The 18,461-nt window shown below is 38.0% G+C and overlaps 1 protein-coding gene across 1 annotated transcript in view; it reads right to left on the minus strand.

Annotated features, from left to right (window-relative positions):
• Positions 1 to 1,623: 1,623 nt before the first annotated feature.
• The window catches only part of ITGB3BP (integrin subunit beta 3 binding protein), a 29,256-nt gene continuing 12,418 nt past the window's right edge, over positions 1,624 to 18,461 (minus strand). Inside the window, exons 4-9 of the mRNA XM_026037194.1 lie at positions 17,114 to 17,189; positions 14,304 to 14,382; positions 13,138 to 13,231; positions 11,048 to 11,107; positions 4,437 to 4,490; positions 1,624 to 1,950 (exon numbers count right to left, since the gene is read on the minus strand). Coding sequence (XP_025892979.1) covers positions 4,438 to 4,490; positions 11,048 to 11,107; positions 13,138 to 13,231; positions 14,304 to 14,382; positions 17,114 to 17,189 — 362 coding nt within the window. The 3' untranslated portion in view covers positions 1,624 to 1,950; position 4,437. The remainder of the gene's footprint in view (positions 1,951 to 4,436; positions 4,491 to 11,047; positions 11,108 to 13,137; positions 13,232 to 14,303; positions 14,383 to 17,113; positions 17,190 to 18,461) is intronic.

Genomic DNA, 18,461 nt, shown 5'->3' on the forward strand with positions numbered 1-18,461 from the left:
CCTTTTGTTTAGTGTGGGGAATGCAGTTTCCCTCCTCTGGCTGCTTTTCTGTAAGCAACAAAACTTAAATATTTTCACAAGCATGTAGTTTTTCTGATGGTGTGACTGTAATTGTGGCATGCAGGATTCTCTGTCCACAATATGTTCTTTCTTTTTAGAAGGCCGTGGCTGGGCGGGCATTGATGTATGTCAGGGCGTATAAATAGGAATCTTTGTCTGAAGAGGCTCTGAAAAATAAAATCTGTAGAATTCCATGCAAAAACAACTTGGAGAAATACAGCCTGACGTGAAGACGGCTTGAAGAACCTCTGTCTGCAGTGAAATAAAGTGGAAGGAGGAAGAGCTTCACATTTTAATTGGTTGTTTGTCACGAGATCAGTTCAGAGTGCTTCCTACCCATACAAAAACATTAGTTTTGAGTGGATCTCTTTTCTTTGTCCTTGAGATGGCCTCCAAGTGATAAAGTGAGAGCCATATGATCCACCTTGTGTGGAACTGGGAAATGGTTCTTAACACAGCCAGCTGTTTCTGAAAGGCAAAAGCCAGTACAGCGAGAGGTCAAAGAAAGCGACGGCTGAAATAGCATTGCAGTCGGGTAGGCAACGTTTGCCACAGACACTAAACCCTTCTCTTTCCATTTCCCTAAAAATGATTAAATACTAAACCTCATTCTGCTTCTGTTCTCGTAGCTTAAATTCTTGCTGAAGCTCAATGTCCCTCCTCACCTTTTACTGTCATTTGCTGCAGAATAGTTTGTTTTCTCCGTGCAAGACCATGCAGAAAACCTTCAGCTCCTGCACTGGTTGGAAAGGCACACACAGTTTGCAATTCATTCGCAGGCTCTTAGATCAATAATTACTCATTTTTCAAATACTGAGGTTATAATCAGGTTACATAAACTATTACTCAAATAATCTTATTACACAAAGCAATAATATGGTGAATCTTTTGTCTGTAAAAAAGCAGCAACACAAAGCTGAAACAGAAGTGCAGAAGCAGAATAACTGACACAATTCCCTTCAGGCAATATCTCATCTGTCAGACTGCACATGTAAAGTGGAAAATATTTTTATTAATAAAGTCTCAAAACTTGAGTACATGTATGTTTAACCACACACTTGAACACATTTAGCATTTTGATTCTCAGAACTTTAGAGGCTAAACTCAATTCATTGAACACTAGTTTGTAGTAGTAGCAAGAAAAGATTTCAATTTTGTGTGAAGTACAACTGCCATCATCTAACAGGAGAAAGAACAATTCAGCAATTTGGGAGACATGATCTCCAGTTGGATTTTGAGGATAATTAAAAAGAGACAAAAAAAATGCTATCAGGTCTCTTATATTGAGCATTAAAAGTGGAGCACTTAAATAGCAAATGTTAGGGATGGATATCTGTTATTTTAAATGATGTTTCGCTGGCTTTTGGGTGGAATCTTCCCCCCCGGGAGCCCCCACAAGCAACCCTGTCCTCGAGGCCGTTGTTCCTGTGGGCACTAAGGGCTCGTGCTGCCCGCCTGGGAAGCAGCGCTCATCCCTTGACACAGYTTCTCCCTACCCTGTTCCTGGGGCGAGCAGAGCTACCGCACTGGTTTTTAACTGGCGCAGCATGGAAGCATTTGCAGCGAGAGCCTACAAAAGAAGAAGCCTACATAAGAAATAGCTTAATTCCATGCAGCGGTAAATCTAAATCAGCATTTAGCACCACACTTGGATAAAGCAACCACGAAGAAATGTATTATTTACATTGAGATTATCTGGTTGTGCACATTGTTAAGTTTAAATAGATGCCAGAAATTTTATCTAGATGTGCACCTGCCCAGCGCAGTGAGCAGTCCCTAACTGGTATTTGCTGGGGAGATAGGTTTACAGTCATTTCTTCTCTCCTTTTAAGTACAATCAAGCAGATGTAGAACTTTGGGTTGATGTGGAATGCATTTTTCACATGATGCCTGTGTGGAGATAAGGAATGACTAAAATAAGTAGCAATTAGACAACAGGACAATCATCTATATGATCTGTTCACAATTATAGACCTGCCCAGTACTGGCCTCACTATATAAAAAATACATACGCATGGTCCCCACTCCAGCCCCTTGAGGTAATGCACAACAGATTAGCTCCCCTAAACTGCAGTAGCATTTTGAGCTGCTATAAGGATGTGCTTTATTTATCTTATTAAAAAGCTGCATGGATAAGTGCTAAGAGATTTCTAGCTATTCCATAGGCATTTTTTTTAACAGTAAGAAAAAGAAGAGCTTTATAAAAATTGGTCATATCTCAACATAGGTAAACAAGAAACAGTAAATGCATCTTTTGGGGGGGGCTTAAGTTGCAAAGTAGGTATTTGCTGACTAGAAAATACCACCCATTCTTAAGGACACTGTCTGGTACTAGTGATGATTTGGGAGCTCTGAGCTAGCTCAAACTGAAGCCCTGTAGTTGCTGTCAGCATGAGCGTAGCTTAAACTAATACGTCAGAGTAAGTTATAGATACATGTACATAATACAATAGTTAGATTATTGGTTATTTTGCCATACAAAGGGCGCTCTGTGCATTTTGCAGCACTCAGGAATGCTGCTGAATGGAGAAGTTCAGCTACAAAAGGGGCCATGAGCTCTGCTCTCCTGCACAGGGTGTCCAACTCCCAGATTCCGGGTGTGCTGCTGCGCCGGGGAGGGATACGCTTGCTTGGACAGTGGCCTTGTTGGCTTGTAAGGGATRAGCAGTAGAAAAACCTTTGATGTAAGAAGCTTGTAAGTATTAGGGTAACATCAGCTTGTAGTTAAATCTTTTTTTTTTTCCCTTCAGATTTTTTTTTCTTTTTTTGCTATTAGGTTACTTGTCATGATTGCAAAACAAAATTTAAGCTTCACTGCAAAGCAAAATGCATGTGCCTCAGCTAATTCACTTATACAGCTTATAAAGACCGTAAATATACTTATTCATGATCCAAAATTACAAGTACATAGAATACTTCAGCTTTCTAAAAGGAGAAAGGTTCTCRACGCTGCAAAGGGGATTGATCCAAGCTGCAGTTATTTCTGGCTTTGACTCTCATACTCATTTGGCTCACTAGAATTTATGGAACATGAGCAGCGCAGGTAATATCTGGTGGTAGACAAGGTCAGTCTAACTGGGCTTTCTCTTGCAACACTGGAACGACAACAGTAGCCAAAGGAAGAAGAATTTAATCCCCCTTAAAACACCTCTTGAGGAGTCTGTTAGTACTTGCTTTCTGCTCTGGGAATGTGAAGATGATGCAGCAGCTTGAATTAAACCATCCACAGAATGAGGAGTTTACAATGAGTTTTACAAAAGACCTGCACAAATTTGTGGGCCTCTAGATGCCTATGTCCAAAATTATGACTGAAACCTGAGGGTGGCCAGGGTTTCCATGCTGCCCTCTCCCATGCCCACTCCTCTCCCCATATCTGAATATTCCATTCCTGGACAGTCAAAAACTAACCACAATCCAACCCCCAAACTGCTCCATTTTGCTACTTGCTACATSAGCCTGGGCAGCCTCATGCTCAAATCCAGTCTGGACTCGTAAGACTAAACAAATGGAAGGGGCTTTAAGTCGTTTTACTTTTAAAAATCTCATTCTAACAGCAATTCCTTCATCTTTCCTCACTAGCCAGAGCACGGTACCCGATTCAGTATGTTTCTGTGGGATTGCTCCCTCCGTAGCGCAGTACTTGCGATCCGCACYGCTCCTGAGCAGGAAGCTCTTTGCAGAGCGTTCGGATTCTGTGCAGAGGCAGCAAGTGCAGCCTGCCCGAGATGCTGCACTTGCTGCGTGTGCATGGAYGGAGACAGGGTGCGAGATGCTCCCAGGGGTCGGAAGCTGCTGCCGCCCTTAAACCAGACAGCTGCCCTGCAGCCCCCTCTTCCCTTGGGGAAGAACCTGCTCGGGGGGCCACGCGCTGCTCCAGGGGCTGCACAGGGGCTGCAAGGAGCATGCGGAGGAGTCTGTCTTTGCATTAATAGTGCGGTTACAGCGGCTTTGCAGGAAGGCAGCGCCCCGAGCCCGGGCGCTGCAAGCACCGGGTGCCAGTGCGTGGCATTCATAAACAAGCCCTGCCGGAGAACGCAAGTTTTCCTGCCTTGGTTACATGTGTTCCAGCTGAAATGCCATTCTTGAATGAACATCTAGTTAAAAACTGACGGTGTTGACACAGAGAAATACTATCAGATGTTTCAGAGTGAGACAGATTTTCTATAAATTCAATAGATGTCATTTTGCTTAACAAGCCAGTAGTAAGAGATACCACAAGTACAGTAACAACTGTTTTCCCATGGAGCTATTAGTCTTGACCACAGGCCTACAGACGGTATCGGTCTCCGGATGCTTTAAGCAAGTTCATTRTTAAAATTGCCTTACCCGGCCCGGGCAGGCGCAGAAGTGGCACGGTGGCCGGGGGGGTCACGCACCTCAGGCAAAGAGCGACTTAAGGAACTCGGAGCTCCCAGCAGGCTGATCAGGCTCTGGAGGAAGAAACCAGCATTCGTGAACACAGCAATGGTATTTACAGCAGTATTTATACCGAATTTGGGCACATCCCCACACTAATAGGAATTTAATAAGCTACTGCCGTGGTTTAAGAGAATCCCCTCCATATAGTTAGTGTCTCAGCTGAGCAACAGTAATTTAGGAGATTGTCTTAATTAGTTGTGAATGTATGTACATATGCTAAATTGTTACTGAAGACCACAAAGCAGACTATAACGTGTTACCAGTATTAGAAGCTGATCCTTTTTTTTTTTTTTGATGGTAATAATAAACAAGTAAATAAAAATCAATAAYGTCAGTAGCAGAAGACCTTTATCAAGGACACCATAAAAGGGACAACCATCCCTGAGACCTCCTGGTGATGGCAAACGAGGCAAATCTACCTGGGCCTGGCAGCCCATTCCCCAGCACAAGGAGGGCAGCAGGGGGTGATGGTTTGAGCAGATGGCTGGAAGGAGTAGAAAAAACTTGTGTGAGAGTACAAAGGAACGTGGGGAATGAGAACATAAGGGGAAAGGGGCTGGAAGCAGGTGCCTCTGASTGCCAAGATTTCCAAGTGGTCTCTGCAGCAGATGATCAGCTCTGATCTCACTGAACTTGCTGTGTGCTGATGGTTMAGGCTTCATTTCAATCCTACCATTGCAAAAGGGTAAGAGACAATTCAGAAATTTTGTTCTATGTTCTACTGAGAACAATTAGATATTCACAGTGGCTTTTAGGTCAGAAAGACTTCTATAAGGAAATGGGCTGTGTTGAAGCCTGAAGGTTGGAGGAATCCAAGCCAGTGGAGGCACTGAGGGGATTCTCCCCAGTTTCTCATTTTCTCAGTTGTCCTCCTCTGACTGCGGTGATTTCTTGGATGTCACACACTTCTCATACATGATGTGATGCCCAAATCCAATGSGGGGATCTGACAGCGGCCTCAGCTCCTGACACGGAGCCGAGTCAGGCTAGGCCTGAAATTGTCTCCTAAACCAGGGCAGAGAAGGTTGCTTCATAAAAAAGGCACCTATTCAGCTTTGCCTCGGGTACAAAATATTTCCAATATTTTACTGAATAAACAAAATTAGTTTACACAAATTATCATTAAAGAGCTTCTAGTAACTAACTCCACTTTAGAACAGGCCAAGAGGCCAGTGGGAACTTTCCAAGTATATCCCATCTAGCACCTTTTGACAAAGCTGTCATACCATTTGTACAGCTGACATTACGATTTGGATATTCAAATAGTCAATGCAGAATATGGTTTATCTCCCAGATGCTCCACAAAACCGCTCATGCTCGTCACAGCAGCTCGGCTGGCTTTTTTGTGTGTGTGAGCTAATGAGGATAATGAGTTGCTTGAAACCAAATCAAAAGAAGGCACCCAAACCTTTTCATCTCTCTTCATATGCAGAACTCTTAATTACATTTGACTTCATTAAAGCAGGGGGGCGTCACAGAGTAACCCCCCCAGAACCCAACCTTGCTGGGGTGGGGTGGTAGCCGCTTCGCTCTCCTTTCCCCTCGTCCCCTGTCCCCACCGAGCCCCCAAAGCAGAACAAGGCAGAAGCTTCCCAAGTTTCCTTCCACCTTCTTCTTCCACCACCATTTTTCCCCCAAGTTTGACTGCTCTAAAACATTTACAGATCTAAAAAGCAGGGAGAAAAAAAAATGTTCACCTGTCAGGTGATATAAAACCAATCTTCTACTAAATGTGCCAGAATAATTTTTCTCCACCTCAACCACAGTTAAAACCTTCAGTCTATTCATTACTGTCTTTTTATAGTATTTTTATTTAATAAAACCTATTAAGACTACCATACAAATCTCTTTACTTATGCTTTTATCTTTTAACTGATCAATTTTTATATTGCTGACATCCCTTCTTCACCATTTGCTCATTTAAAAATTCATAGTATATGAGCTATGTCTCTGGAGAAAACGTCTATAAAATTTGTTACAGCTGGCAAATGTGTATGAGTCAGTGATAGCACATGACTAAATGCTTCACAGAAAATAAAATTTGTTTCTGTAGTAAGCAGAACTGTTTAAATGTTATTTATTTTTATGTTTCAAAGAAAATATATTGTGAAGTGCTGCATTGATTTAATACGCAACARTGTCTGTGTACACGCTGTACAAGGAAAATTTATGAAACCTTTGCACAACTCCTTTAATTGAATTTTCCAAATCTCTCACCACACACAAATAATCAATATCTTCTGCAGAGAAAACCAGTCAGAATTATTACAGTCTTTCTTTTCAATTTTGTTGTCATCAGCACATACAGAGCACCTGGATATTTGTAATGTCTGGATAGCAAGTTATTTACACCTCTTAAACATATAATTGCTACTAAGTGAGGCCAAACTAATGCTGCTTTTTCCTTTTTTTTTTTTTTAATTTTAAATAATTATGTTCATGGGAGAAAGCAGTATTTATCCTCATGTAGGAATTGCTACATGTAGCTGTCGAAAGAACTACAATTCTTTTTAATTTTTTATTAAGCTTAATACACTAAAGTCTAGATATGCTAGAATTAAAAATTAATAGTTATTTAGTTCATAAAAAGGTACATAGGAAAACAGAGTATAAACAGAAGCGAAATTCATGAATAAATGTGGCTGACACCTACATATAAAATGCAGGTTGACAGTTCTATATGTATATACGTCTGCTGCCTATAGTCATATGTCTCATGTGCATTTCTGTATCTGCCACCAAAGTTAATAGCTTAATATTTCATCTACATAGCAGCGGATGTTAAATCATTGAAGAGGTTTGTAATTTGCCCCTTTTTACCCAAAAAGCTTATCATGCCTGTGACCTCAGACCCTGCTACTTTCCAAAGCTCAGGTTGTATTTTTAAATATGCACCTCTGAGGTGCAGCTGCAACCCAACAGACCCACACTGTGCTACCAAAAGAGAAATGCGTATTTGGGGGTCAAGCAGAAACAAAGCTCCCTACYTTTCAGGAATACTCCTTCAATAGGCAAGATTACTCACCTGGACTGAGAAAATTGTGATTTTTGCCTACCAGAATAGGTGGCTTCTATTACTAGACTATGCAGGACTTTCCATAGTTACAAACTAAGAAGAAGCCTTCTTGTATATAATGGGAGAAGACATAAGGTCAAGTTTGGCCAGAGGAACAATTTTTAATCCACAAAATACAAATTATAACGGAATAGAGCTCTCCTAGTTAAGATGCACTTTGGGGCAATTCACTATTAATTTTAAATGCAAGAAGGTAGAATCATTTTTATGGCTCCCTGAATATGGACACTGAAACAAAATATTTAACTTTTATTTAACTTTTATTTAAATATTAAGTCCTTGTATAGACACAGGTTCAGCACTGAAGTAATCTTAATCCAGTTTTAATTCTCTGTCACCGGTGCAGCGGGTCTGCACAGTATTTCTCCTCGATTCCTGGCAGATTCCCTGCCATTCACCTCCAGCCTAAGAGACTGAACTGCACCAGCAGTTCTTGTAGAAAGAAGCCTATGATTTAACTGAAAGGACTTTGATAGAATTAAGAAGCTTTTTGTGTGATCAGACTTGACTTTTCCCAGAGAAGGTATGATGATATTTCTTCCCTGTATGTAAAGACAAGGTCAGACTGAGAGAGAAACCTATGGTTTTTAGATTAGGGGCTTTGCAAAGTCCAGAAAGCTCACAAAAGGCCTGGAGGCAACAGCAACTCTGTCAGAAAGCAGGTTCAGTTCCCCATTCTTTGAGGCAACCAACAAGAGATCAAGAAAGGGAAAGCTCGCATCTGAGTTAACCCTCAAATTCCTTTGAAGAGCTGCTTGTAATGCTGAAGACCAAGCTGTTAGATGAGCCAAGTCCCTCGACAAATTTAATAATAGTCTCAGGTACGGTGCTACCAGAAACATACATCTCGGAGAAAAGCATTGCCTCTCTATGTATATGCTTTACGGGTATATTTACTGCTGAATCCCTTGGCCTAATGAAGGTGTTTCTTTGCTGACTGTCAACATACTATTGGGAAGTTTTTGCATGAGTTGGAGCAGATTAAGCTACCTGCAAAAAAAATAGTTTGCTATTTTCCTGCCTCCTGGCATACAAGGTACAGCTGCCATACTTCACAGTTATTTAGAGCAAAGAGGTCAGTGCCTTCACTGTCCACAAAGTACAGAAAATCTGGGCAGGCCTGTGGGAACTTGGTGCTACTTGGTCCATTCTCCTCGTTTGTTTTCAATATTAATTTCAAATATGGTTAAATGAAAATCCATTTAGTYAACACTAAGTGATATGGTCTCTCAGAAAGACTTTATTATCCTTGCAAAGAGTGCAAACTAGAGTCACTTGTATCGAAAATAAAACAACGTGAAAGTAATGAACATTTAGAACCAAACTGTATCAGTGCTGGTGGTTGTAAATTTAATGAGGATAATCCTGTTTGCTTTTGTGTTTGGCAGGATGAACAACCAGGAAAAAAAAAAAAAAAAGTATCTTGTAATTTCATTACAGGATACAGCGTGAAAATAATTTTCCTTAGTACCGCAATTATTTGATCTTCTCTAACTCTCTTATTGTTTCCATCTTGAACAGCAGCATCAGGGACATGATTAATGTCAATATTTTTCTTTTTAGGAAACCAAGTATTACGATAATTTGTAAGAACTAGCTTAAGTAGCTTTCATTTTTCAAATGCTATCTTTGCTCTTTCAAATTGGGAAACTTATTCAATTTTCCTTTAACTTATGCCCCTTGCAATCTAAACATTTATTCTCAACACATATAAAATGTATTTTGGACTGTAGCAAACTGACTAGATTTCATCTCTTGGCAACTGCTCTGCAGTTTGCTTACATTCCATTCAAAAACATTTTGTTTACTGTAAATTCTAGTCATGGACAAACAATGATGCCATTTTTTATGCTGGTCACACAAAATGATATACTGAGTCCTACATAATGCTGCCCATTGAGCAAGGAATGTTTTGTATTAATTTGTTTTAAGTAGAGGTTGTTTATGCAAAGTAAATTTCATGCCTCACCATGTGATATTAAGTTGTTTTAAGTAGAGGTTGTTTATGCAAAGCAAATTTCATGCCTTACCATGTGATGATAATGTGACATTCCATCTGTTTCAAGCCACAGAATAGTCATAGGTTTTAAGTCCTGAGCATAACTAATCATAAATAACTATGAAAAAACATATCCAAAACTAAAAGGCAAAGTAAAACATCTCCAAATTCTTTTTTAAATGACAGATTTTTTATGTCTCTACCACTTCCATATTTTCAAGATAGCAAAATGGAACTTACTCTTTGTTAAATCAAAATTGAAATTTAAAGATGGTCAACTTTTTGGGCCCTCAAATTCAATTCATAACTCATTTCTACCCTACTTTCACAAAGTAGTCTCTTATCCAGCAACCCTGATTGTACACTGATTAGCATTATGGGCTAGTTTCCAGGCAAAGATGGGACTATTAATGAAGTGACCACTAAGGGACAGTGAGCAAAGGAAGCAATGACTGTTCAAATGTGGAGTGACCCATGGTGCTCAGCATTACCACTGCCTGGTAAGAGCTGCGACCCATTTTAACTAAAGGACATACAGACCTTATACTGTAAATAAAAAATGGTAGTTTGCACAAACGAGACAAACTCAACTTTTAATTTTGTGATAATTTTCTTGGAGCCACRGAAAACACTCTATTTTCTCATCACTATAAGAGGAAAATTCCCCACCAAAGAAAGACTTTATTTGGAGAAACACACTGCAATGAACAGATACAATGGGAAAAAAAATCCTCCTAGTTGGGACAACTGTGGCAGACAAAACAGTACAGATCACAACTCTGATTCTGCTTTTGCTAATTTTAAGATAGAATGCACAAACACTAACAGAAATACTAGAAATGGTTAATGATTGTTAGTTTTAATGGGTGTAATACATAAGAAATCTTGTTTTCCATCCACTTCTCTTTCCCAGTTAAACAAGGGACTAAAGTGGCTAAGTGGACCACACTATATTAAATGCTACCAACCTCAAATATTTTCTCAGCAATAGTTATGAAGAAACCTAATAGTTTGGATTTCACAGTTCCCAARAGTGTGCTAAAAACCTCACAAAACATATAGGTGATAAAGGTTCTGCTGCAAGGACTGGATGTTACTTGGCTTGAACACTGAAAGTGCAGGATGGAAGAGAAGAGAGAGGAAGAACAAGGATAACTGATATGAACAGAGGGCATGTAAAATGTGTATGACCTGATTCCACTCATATCTATACCATGCCTTTAATACAGGACCATAATGATTTCTTCTCTGTATAGGCTTCTATGGAAAAATATCCAACATAATGAAAACAGTTGAAAATATGAAATTTGTATTTGAGTGTAAAAGTTTAGGGCAACCTGCATAATCTGAAGGAACACATTTGATTTTTATAATTTTTGGATGCTTGGTTTTTTTTTTTTTTTTAATTGAAAGAACAGCTTAAAAGGCTTCAGCTAATCAGCTAAAACAAATTATAAAAGCATGTTACACATGAATTATAAAAAGTGTCCCACCTCGCATAGGTAGTTTTCGATGGTTTGTTTTCAACAGCTGTAGTTCTTCTGCCTGACTCACTAGGGAAGAAAAAAATATGAAGTCAAGAAACTTTACCATAGAGTTTTTAAGGAAAATAATTAATACGTACATACTATTTCTTATTGTCAACACACTTGTGTTTTTATTCTAGGGATAATAAAAAAGTTATCTGTGTACTGTGTTCAAAAAGTATATTTGCAAAATGAAAATTATTTCAAGTAGTTGTGTTTACAAGCCTCACACCATATTTTATCCCTATTATTTTTTTGTTTGTTAGTGTTGACATGGTGCTTTGTTTCCAATTCTCTTCCATTTTGAAGGAAACAAGAAGGCTTAAAAAAAAAAAAAGAAAAAGTTGACTTAATAGTGTCAACAATAGGTCTGACATCTCATTCTCTACCTTCTCCTGGATTTGCAGTCCTAACGCAAATTATTTTCAAAAAAACTTTCTTTTCTGTAAGAAAGTACCTTGTTATATGCATTATAGTAGCAGATGAATACTGAAAGACAAATCATGAGAGAAATGGTCATTTATAAAACAGTTCTTCGTGGTCCAAAAATATATTCCACTGCTAGATGCATGAACCTAATGCTTTAGATATGTCAGTGTTTTGTAGCAGAAAAATCCTCTAGCCCCTGTGGTTTTACTGTCCTTGTTTTCAAACATAATAATAACATAAGTATGTATGTATGTACTATTTATGTACTACGTATGTACCATTTATGTAAACATAAATAGTTGTCCTGGCCACCCGTGTGCTGCTCTGCTATAGCAAATTCCAGTGTACACTCTACAGAAAACAGAGCAGTCCAATGGGTTGTAGAATAATGTATACTGGCAAAACATCACGTTTGCTGAAGAACAGGAAACTGTTTTATCTTCTTCACACATTTGTCCAGGGAGTGGACATAGAGACACTGCATGCACTTCCCTGTCAGAGACTTGTGATCTGGGCACTAACCCCTACAAGGGTCTGTGTTAGAAGTCTGCAGGAAGAGAGCATGTTGGATACAACATATATGAAAAATTTTTGAGAAGTGGTATCAAGTAAATGTGATTTTTTATATATATATATATATATATATTTATATATACACACACATGCCCTGTGTACCGATTGGAGGGGCGAGATTTAGGTTAGATAAAAGATGGTTGCATTTGTAAAAACAAATAAACTGTTTGAGGTATAGTGATTAAAGCCTGAATATCAACCAAACTCTTTGGTGCCCTTCATCTCTGATTCATGGAATTTTATTTCTTAAAGGAATCTCTGAGTCTCTCAGTCCCTCCGGTTGTTATATTTATGTGAAGAATGGCAAGTTTTTGTACTTGCTTGTAATGGGGAATACTTCCCCATTGGATACACCTCTCCCAGTTTCCCAGTTGTGAGATGTTTGGGAAGAGAAGTAGGAATGCTCTTTTAGCTGCAGAACATTCATTAGTCCCAAGAACATCAGATTCAGAGTAAAGATAAAAAAGCTGCCTACAATCTGTGTAAGTCAAAATCTTTGATTTTCTGTGTTTCTTTGGAAAAGTATTACAGATGTGGCATCTCTAAAGCGCCCTTATCCCAACACAATAAGCATCTGGTATGTCCTTCATTTAAAGACACATGAATAGCTATTTTTAAAGCCTGGAAGCCTATATTCAGGCTAATCCTCCTCACAGGCAAACAAACAGAACAGCTTCCTTGCAGAAAGAGAAGAAAGGAAACCCAATCAAAGTGCTAACGTTTACTCTAATCACTAGCTAACTATCCACTAAGTATCTAACTATTTACATCAGAAAAGGTGTTGCTATTGCGAGTTCTTCCTCTCCATCCTGGCTAGGAGTTAGAAGAGTGGGCAGTTGGGGCTGCCTCCTCTTTATGTCCTTGGTTGGATGCACAAGGACATTTAAAGTGCATCTATAACAGACAGTGCTGACAAACAGAACTCGAGTATCAGGCACAGAAAATATAATACTCCATTATAATGAACAGTGGATTATAAATCTAGAGGGGGGGGGAAAACAGGAATGTCCTCATTAAACTGGTGAAAAGGGGTAAAAGTTATTGATCCTCCTTACTTAGCACTTGGGTTTTCTGCATTTCGGCACTCAAGATGCAAGACAAGTCTGAGACACCGATAATATTTTCAAGCTCTCTACTGCCCTCTAACGCCTGGAAAGAAGTAAAATTAAACATATTATTAAAATTCTTATTTCAAAATCACTTACCTATACATCTAAAACTTATTAAACATATCTGAAAGTTAGTTTCATAAGCATAAGCTCTGACATGTGAATTCAGTGCACAAAGTGTTAAAAAGAATGTTGCTTTTGAAATGGAATTCACGTCCCTTTGAAAAGGTTCTTAAAAACCTCCTAGTATTTGTGCTTCATGCATAAGTCTTAAGCTGTTTAAACATATAGACACTAAATTCCCCCAAAAAGCAATTTTGTAGCATGTACAACATGACTATGTTAGTAATAAAGGAAAACTATGAGCACTTAAGATTATATTGTAGACACTCCTAAGCATTCATGATACATCTGAAGATATTCACTATCTATCTAGTCAGAAATATAAAGGACTTTTCAATTGAGTTTACTAAATAAACATTTCAATTAAGAGATTAGAAACCTGTAGGGGGTTTTTTTGTTTGTTTGTTTGTTTGTTTTTGGTCATATTACATATGCAAGTAAAATAGATCAATACAACACCTGGAGAACATTCAGTTATTTCTGAGGACACTGATATACAGGAACTAACCTCGTCTTAAATTTATTCAGAAACAAAATATGGAAAAAAAAACAGAAAAATGATTTTCTTTTTAGCATGAATTAGACTCTATTAAATGATGATGCATTGATGGAAAATCAAATGGTACAAAGGGATTTTTAATTTTCAAGGATATTAGAATCTATGTAGTAAYAACTCATACATCACAGGGAATACAAATAATAGTTGATAACACTTTCTATGCTTTTACTTGTGCACAAAATGAGCAGAGTTACAAATTAAAAAATAAATACTTGGAAAAGCCACTTCTCTAGCYTCCAAGAAGTTCTGCGACCTGCTCCCCTCTCTTTTTTTTTTTTCCTTTCTAATCTCCTATTGCACATGGATTGCCATGTTAAATATTTTTTGCTTCTGTAAAAATGAAAATCTTYTTTACAATATTAAACTTTTGCTTTAGTTCTTATACTAAAGGTACATCAAGCAAACAAACTTAAGTCATTATAAACCAAACCTGTAGGCTTTTCAGATTCTCTCTTATTTTCAGAATTTTAGCTAATGAATTTTTAACTTTAGACTGCAATTCCATGAACCTGCATAAAAGATTAAAAACAATCTCAGTCAGTCACACATYACCACTTACTAAAAGTCATTATTTACACTTTTTCTCCCCCTAGATTTTCTTAATATTGTTTTTAGTATGGATCTTTATAAACTGGGAACAGACGGGCTGTGCAGGCACCTGATTGTGTCAAAAAAACAAATATGGGTTGCCTTTAGTTAGATGGGAACTGCAAAAAACATATCTCCTCATTTTAACAATAGGGAAATTAAGTTTAGTAATATTAGAGGATTTTCTTATGAGCAGGCAAGAAGACAATGGTAAAAACAGGAAATAAWCTAATTCCTACTCCAAAAGAGAAATTTAATCAAAAAGACAGGCTTTCAAATCTCATGCACCATAAGACATTGTTTGTAGCCACAGGACACATTAAAAGTTAAAATAAGAGTCCACTATGGACAACATTGCACGATGTTATTTGTTCAGTTTTGTTACACTATCTCCCTTTTCACATCTGGGCTAGTTTCTCTTTGAAGTATATCAACACAGAAATCAAATGGAGACAACAGAAAACATCTACTGCTTCTTTGCATAGAAAGGAGACTCGCACTCGCACATGACATCTACATAGCAACAGAAGGCTATGCAGGAAAGAAAATACCAATRTTGGTGTATTACAAAATACCTTTTTAACCTTTTTAATGTACAGAAGTTCATATCGAATATTACTGTGTAGGTCTTATTTTATAAAGGAGTTTTATCAGTCTGTCAACTAATATCTCGTGCTCTGAAAATTTTTACTTAAAAAAAAAAACACACATCGAATTGCTGCATGTAAACCTTCACAGTTAAAAAAAAACCTCTGATTATTCAAATTGTTCTGTAACTTTAAAGCTGCCGTCACTAAGAATAAAGTCTATTTATTGTGTGATGGAAAAATGCTTTCATTGGAGTTTAGAGCTTTCCATAAGTGCAGCAGTACGATTTAATTTCTCAGCATCTGAACTGTCCAAACAAACCCAAACAATTCTATTGCCTGTTGGGCTCTATCACTTATCTGAATGTCACAAATAGTATTCGTCACTGAAAATATATGAATGTGTAAAATATCTATGGGATTTTTTTTTCCTGGGACACTCGGTACTACTGCAATAGTAAACACCAACAATAGAGTGTAGAAGCAGAATGACAGAATCCACATGCACTTAGGTATCTAAGGAAAGAAACGCACCTAAGTAGAAAAATTCAAGCCTTTATTATCAGTTGGCTAAGTAGCTTGCAGGGAATACTGAACTAGCAGGGTGATACTGCCAGTGGCACAACTTGTGCTTTCAAGGTGAGCAGGATGTGCAGTCTGGCCATTGTCAGAAGCAGGAACACAGAGGACAAAGCAGTTTGCTGACAAATGGGTGCGTAGGGAAACAGACGTTTGCACTATGCTTGGAGGAGGTGAGTGCTCRGTGACAAGCTGTTAGAGCAGGAAATTCCTCTCACGGTATATTCGAGAGAGAGAATATGCAGGATCTGTACAGGGCTTGGGAATTCAGGTAACAATTTGAACTAGGTACCCAGGTTCTGGTTTCAATGAAATATAGAGGAGTCGTGTTGCATAGAACGACAGCAAAATTGAAAATGCTGCAGAGGGGAAATGAATAGATGCGATACAGACATAGCAGTGCTGAGCCATGGAGCAGACTTTCTCAGAGAGATGTCAAAGATGCATACATACCGAGACAGAGGTGACATAGAAAAAAGAAATAATAAAATATATTATATGCATTTGTGCTCGAAAGCGGACTTACCACAAAACATGAAAGGAGAAGAAAAGATACTGTTGATAGAAAGATGGGAGAGATTGGGGAGGAAGGGGATGAGATGGAGCCATCAGTCGATACGTTGAAGGGACTACGCTGCAGCATAATAAGGTCTCGAGTAGAAGCATAGTCAGCGTTGAAAAATGTGAATAAAATTTCAGCTGATTAAAAAAGATGGAAACTAATAGGAGAGGATCAAGGATAATATTATTTTAGCTGGAAGAGGTATGAAATTTCAGATTTTTAGCTAGACAGAAGCTTTAAAAACTCGGTTTTAAGTATCTAAACTAAGTGTTTTAGTTTAAAAGCTCATAACCTCAAAGACTTCCAAGTTGGATAACTTTATATGAAGGTGAAAAGCATCAATTAATCAGATATTAGTCATATATTTCACCTGTAAACCTGAAGTGCTTTACTAAATGTGGAATTTCCAAAGTCTATTAATGTCAGTGGACCTATGGATTAAAATAAGATTGTGGCAGAAAAAAAGAAAAAAAAATTAAAGGACTTTGCAAAATAAATATGAAATTTAATCATGACCATTTGTGGTTAGCTATATTAAAAACAGCGCCCTTGTCATGTGGCCCTATATCTTTGACAATATTTTGGAAAAAAAAAAAAAAACACGAAAGAGTCTGGAAATCCAATTTCTTTAGTTAATTTAACATCTTTGTGTGGTATTGTGCATGTGACTCTCATAACTGGCAGAATATCAGATGCTCCAATACCAGTGAAAAGCAGCACTGGCTGCACAGTTTTATCATATATGCACCTTATAGAGAGCTGTCTCTATAGCTGTAAGCCTGCCATTCAATGCTTTTGAAAATACAGCTCTGGTGTATTTAAACTATAAAAATCATCAGTATTAATTTAATTCTGTGAGAACCATTAGTATCTCTTGCAATTAAAAATCAGAGAATTGCATCCACAATGCACTGAAATACTTACTCAATGTTGTCCTCTGTTTGAGGCTGCCCTCTTCTGGATAATCCCATCCCTGAATCTTTCTGCTCAGTTCCATCTGCTAGAAAGTTTACAAGAAAACAAAAACAATCAAGATAAAAATTATATATCTAATATTTAAAGGGGGGGAAAAAAAGTATTAACCTTGACTGCTGAATGATCTTTCAGGGAAAGAAAGAGTCCCACAATTTCCTAATAATGAAGCACACTACTACAATTTACCCTTTTGTAATTTGACCTCTCATTAGTTTACAAGATACTTACACTTGTGGAAACTTTGGGATTATAGTATTAATAGTTGGAGGGTAACATAGCTCTGACACACTGCTTTTATGTTCTAAGCAGAAGCCTTTAATTCTGTTAGCTTCCTAAATACAGCATATTAGCACATATCTATGAAACTACTGGAAAGACAGAGCAAYGAAACCTCCATTTTCCTTTAATAAGAAGTGCCTGTGCTGCAATTCCATCTTGTAAGCAACTACAAGGAGATGGTGCAAATTACTTCCAAAGCTCTGACATCCTATATTGACAATACAATATTCTAGCTGAGTGCCTGTCATAGGATGGGGCATGATAAATCATATGTCAGTTGCCATTATTTTGCATGTCAAGTTGCATTTCTATATTTCAGTGCAGCAATATTTTGAGCAGTTGCATGTTTCTATGAGGAAACAAGAATAAGGTTTTAGCATAAAAGTCCAATCCAATGGATTTAATTAACAAAATCTGAGATCACAAGCCAAATATGGTAAAATAAACTACCCTTCTGATAAGAAATCTGCGTGATTTTTGTCACTGTAGGTTGAGCTTTCTTAAATGACCGGATTCCAATATAAGCMTGTAAGAAATATTGCTTTCCCAAAAAAGGATGTAGGAGAGATTTTCAGTGAAGCTGACAAGATTAAGAAGTTAGTGCAGCACTAAATAAAGTCTCTGGCTCATTGACTGCCATCTACTCAAGGTGGTTCAACAGCCAGCTACAGAGACTTTCTATGTATAATGCAGAGTATGGACAGTATACATGTAATCATACATATGATTACAAAAAAAGTTCCTCTCTAATTTTCTATTTACACAACTTATGCCTGCCAAAAAAACATATAAAAATCATATTTGAACAAAACAGATTAACAGTTTATCAAGTGTATCAGTTATTGCCGTTTTTAAAATCATGTGGCCACAAGCTGAATCATAATGGCCACAAGCTGAAACACAAGAAGTTCCGTCTCCAGGTGAGGAGGAGCTTCTTTACTGTTAGGGTGACAGAGCAGTGGAACAGGCTGCCCAGGGAGGTTGTGGAGTCTCCTACTCTGGAGGTCTTCAAAACCCG

This window comes from Nothoprocta perdicaria, unplaced genomic scaffold, assembly GCF_003342845.1.
Source record: "Nothoprocta perdicaria isolate Ctin4 unplaced genomic scaffold, notPer1 scaffold_191, whole genome shotgun sequence".
Taxonomy (NCBI): Eukaryota; Metazoa; Chordata; class Aves; order Tinamiformes; family Tinamidae; genus Nothoprocta; species Nothoprocta perdicaria.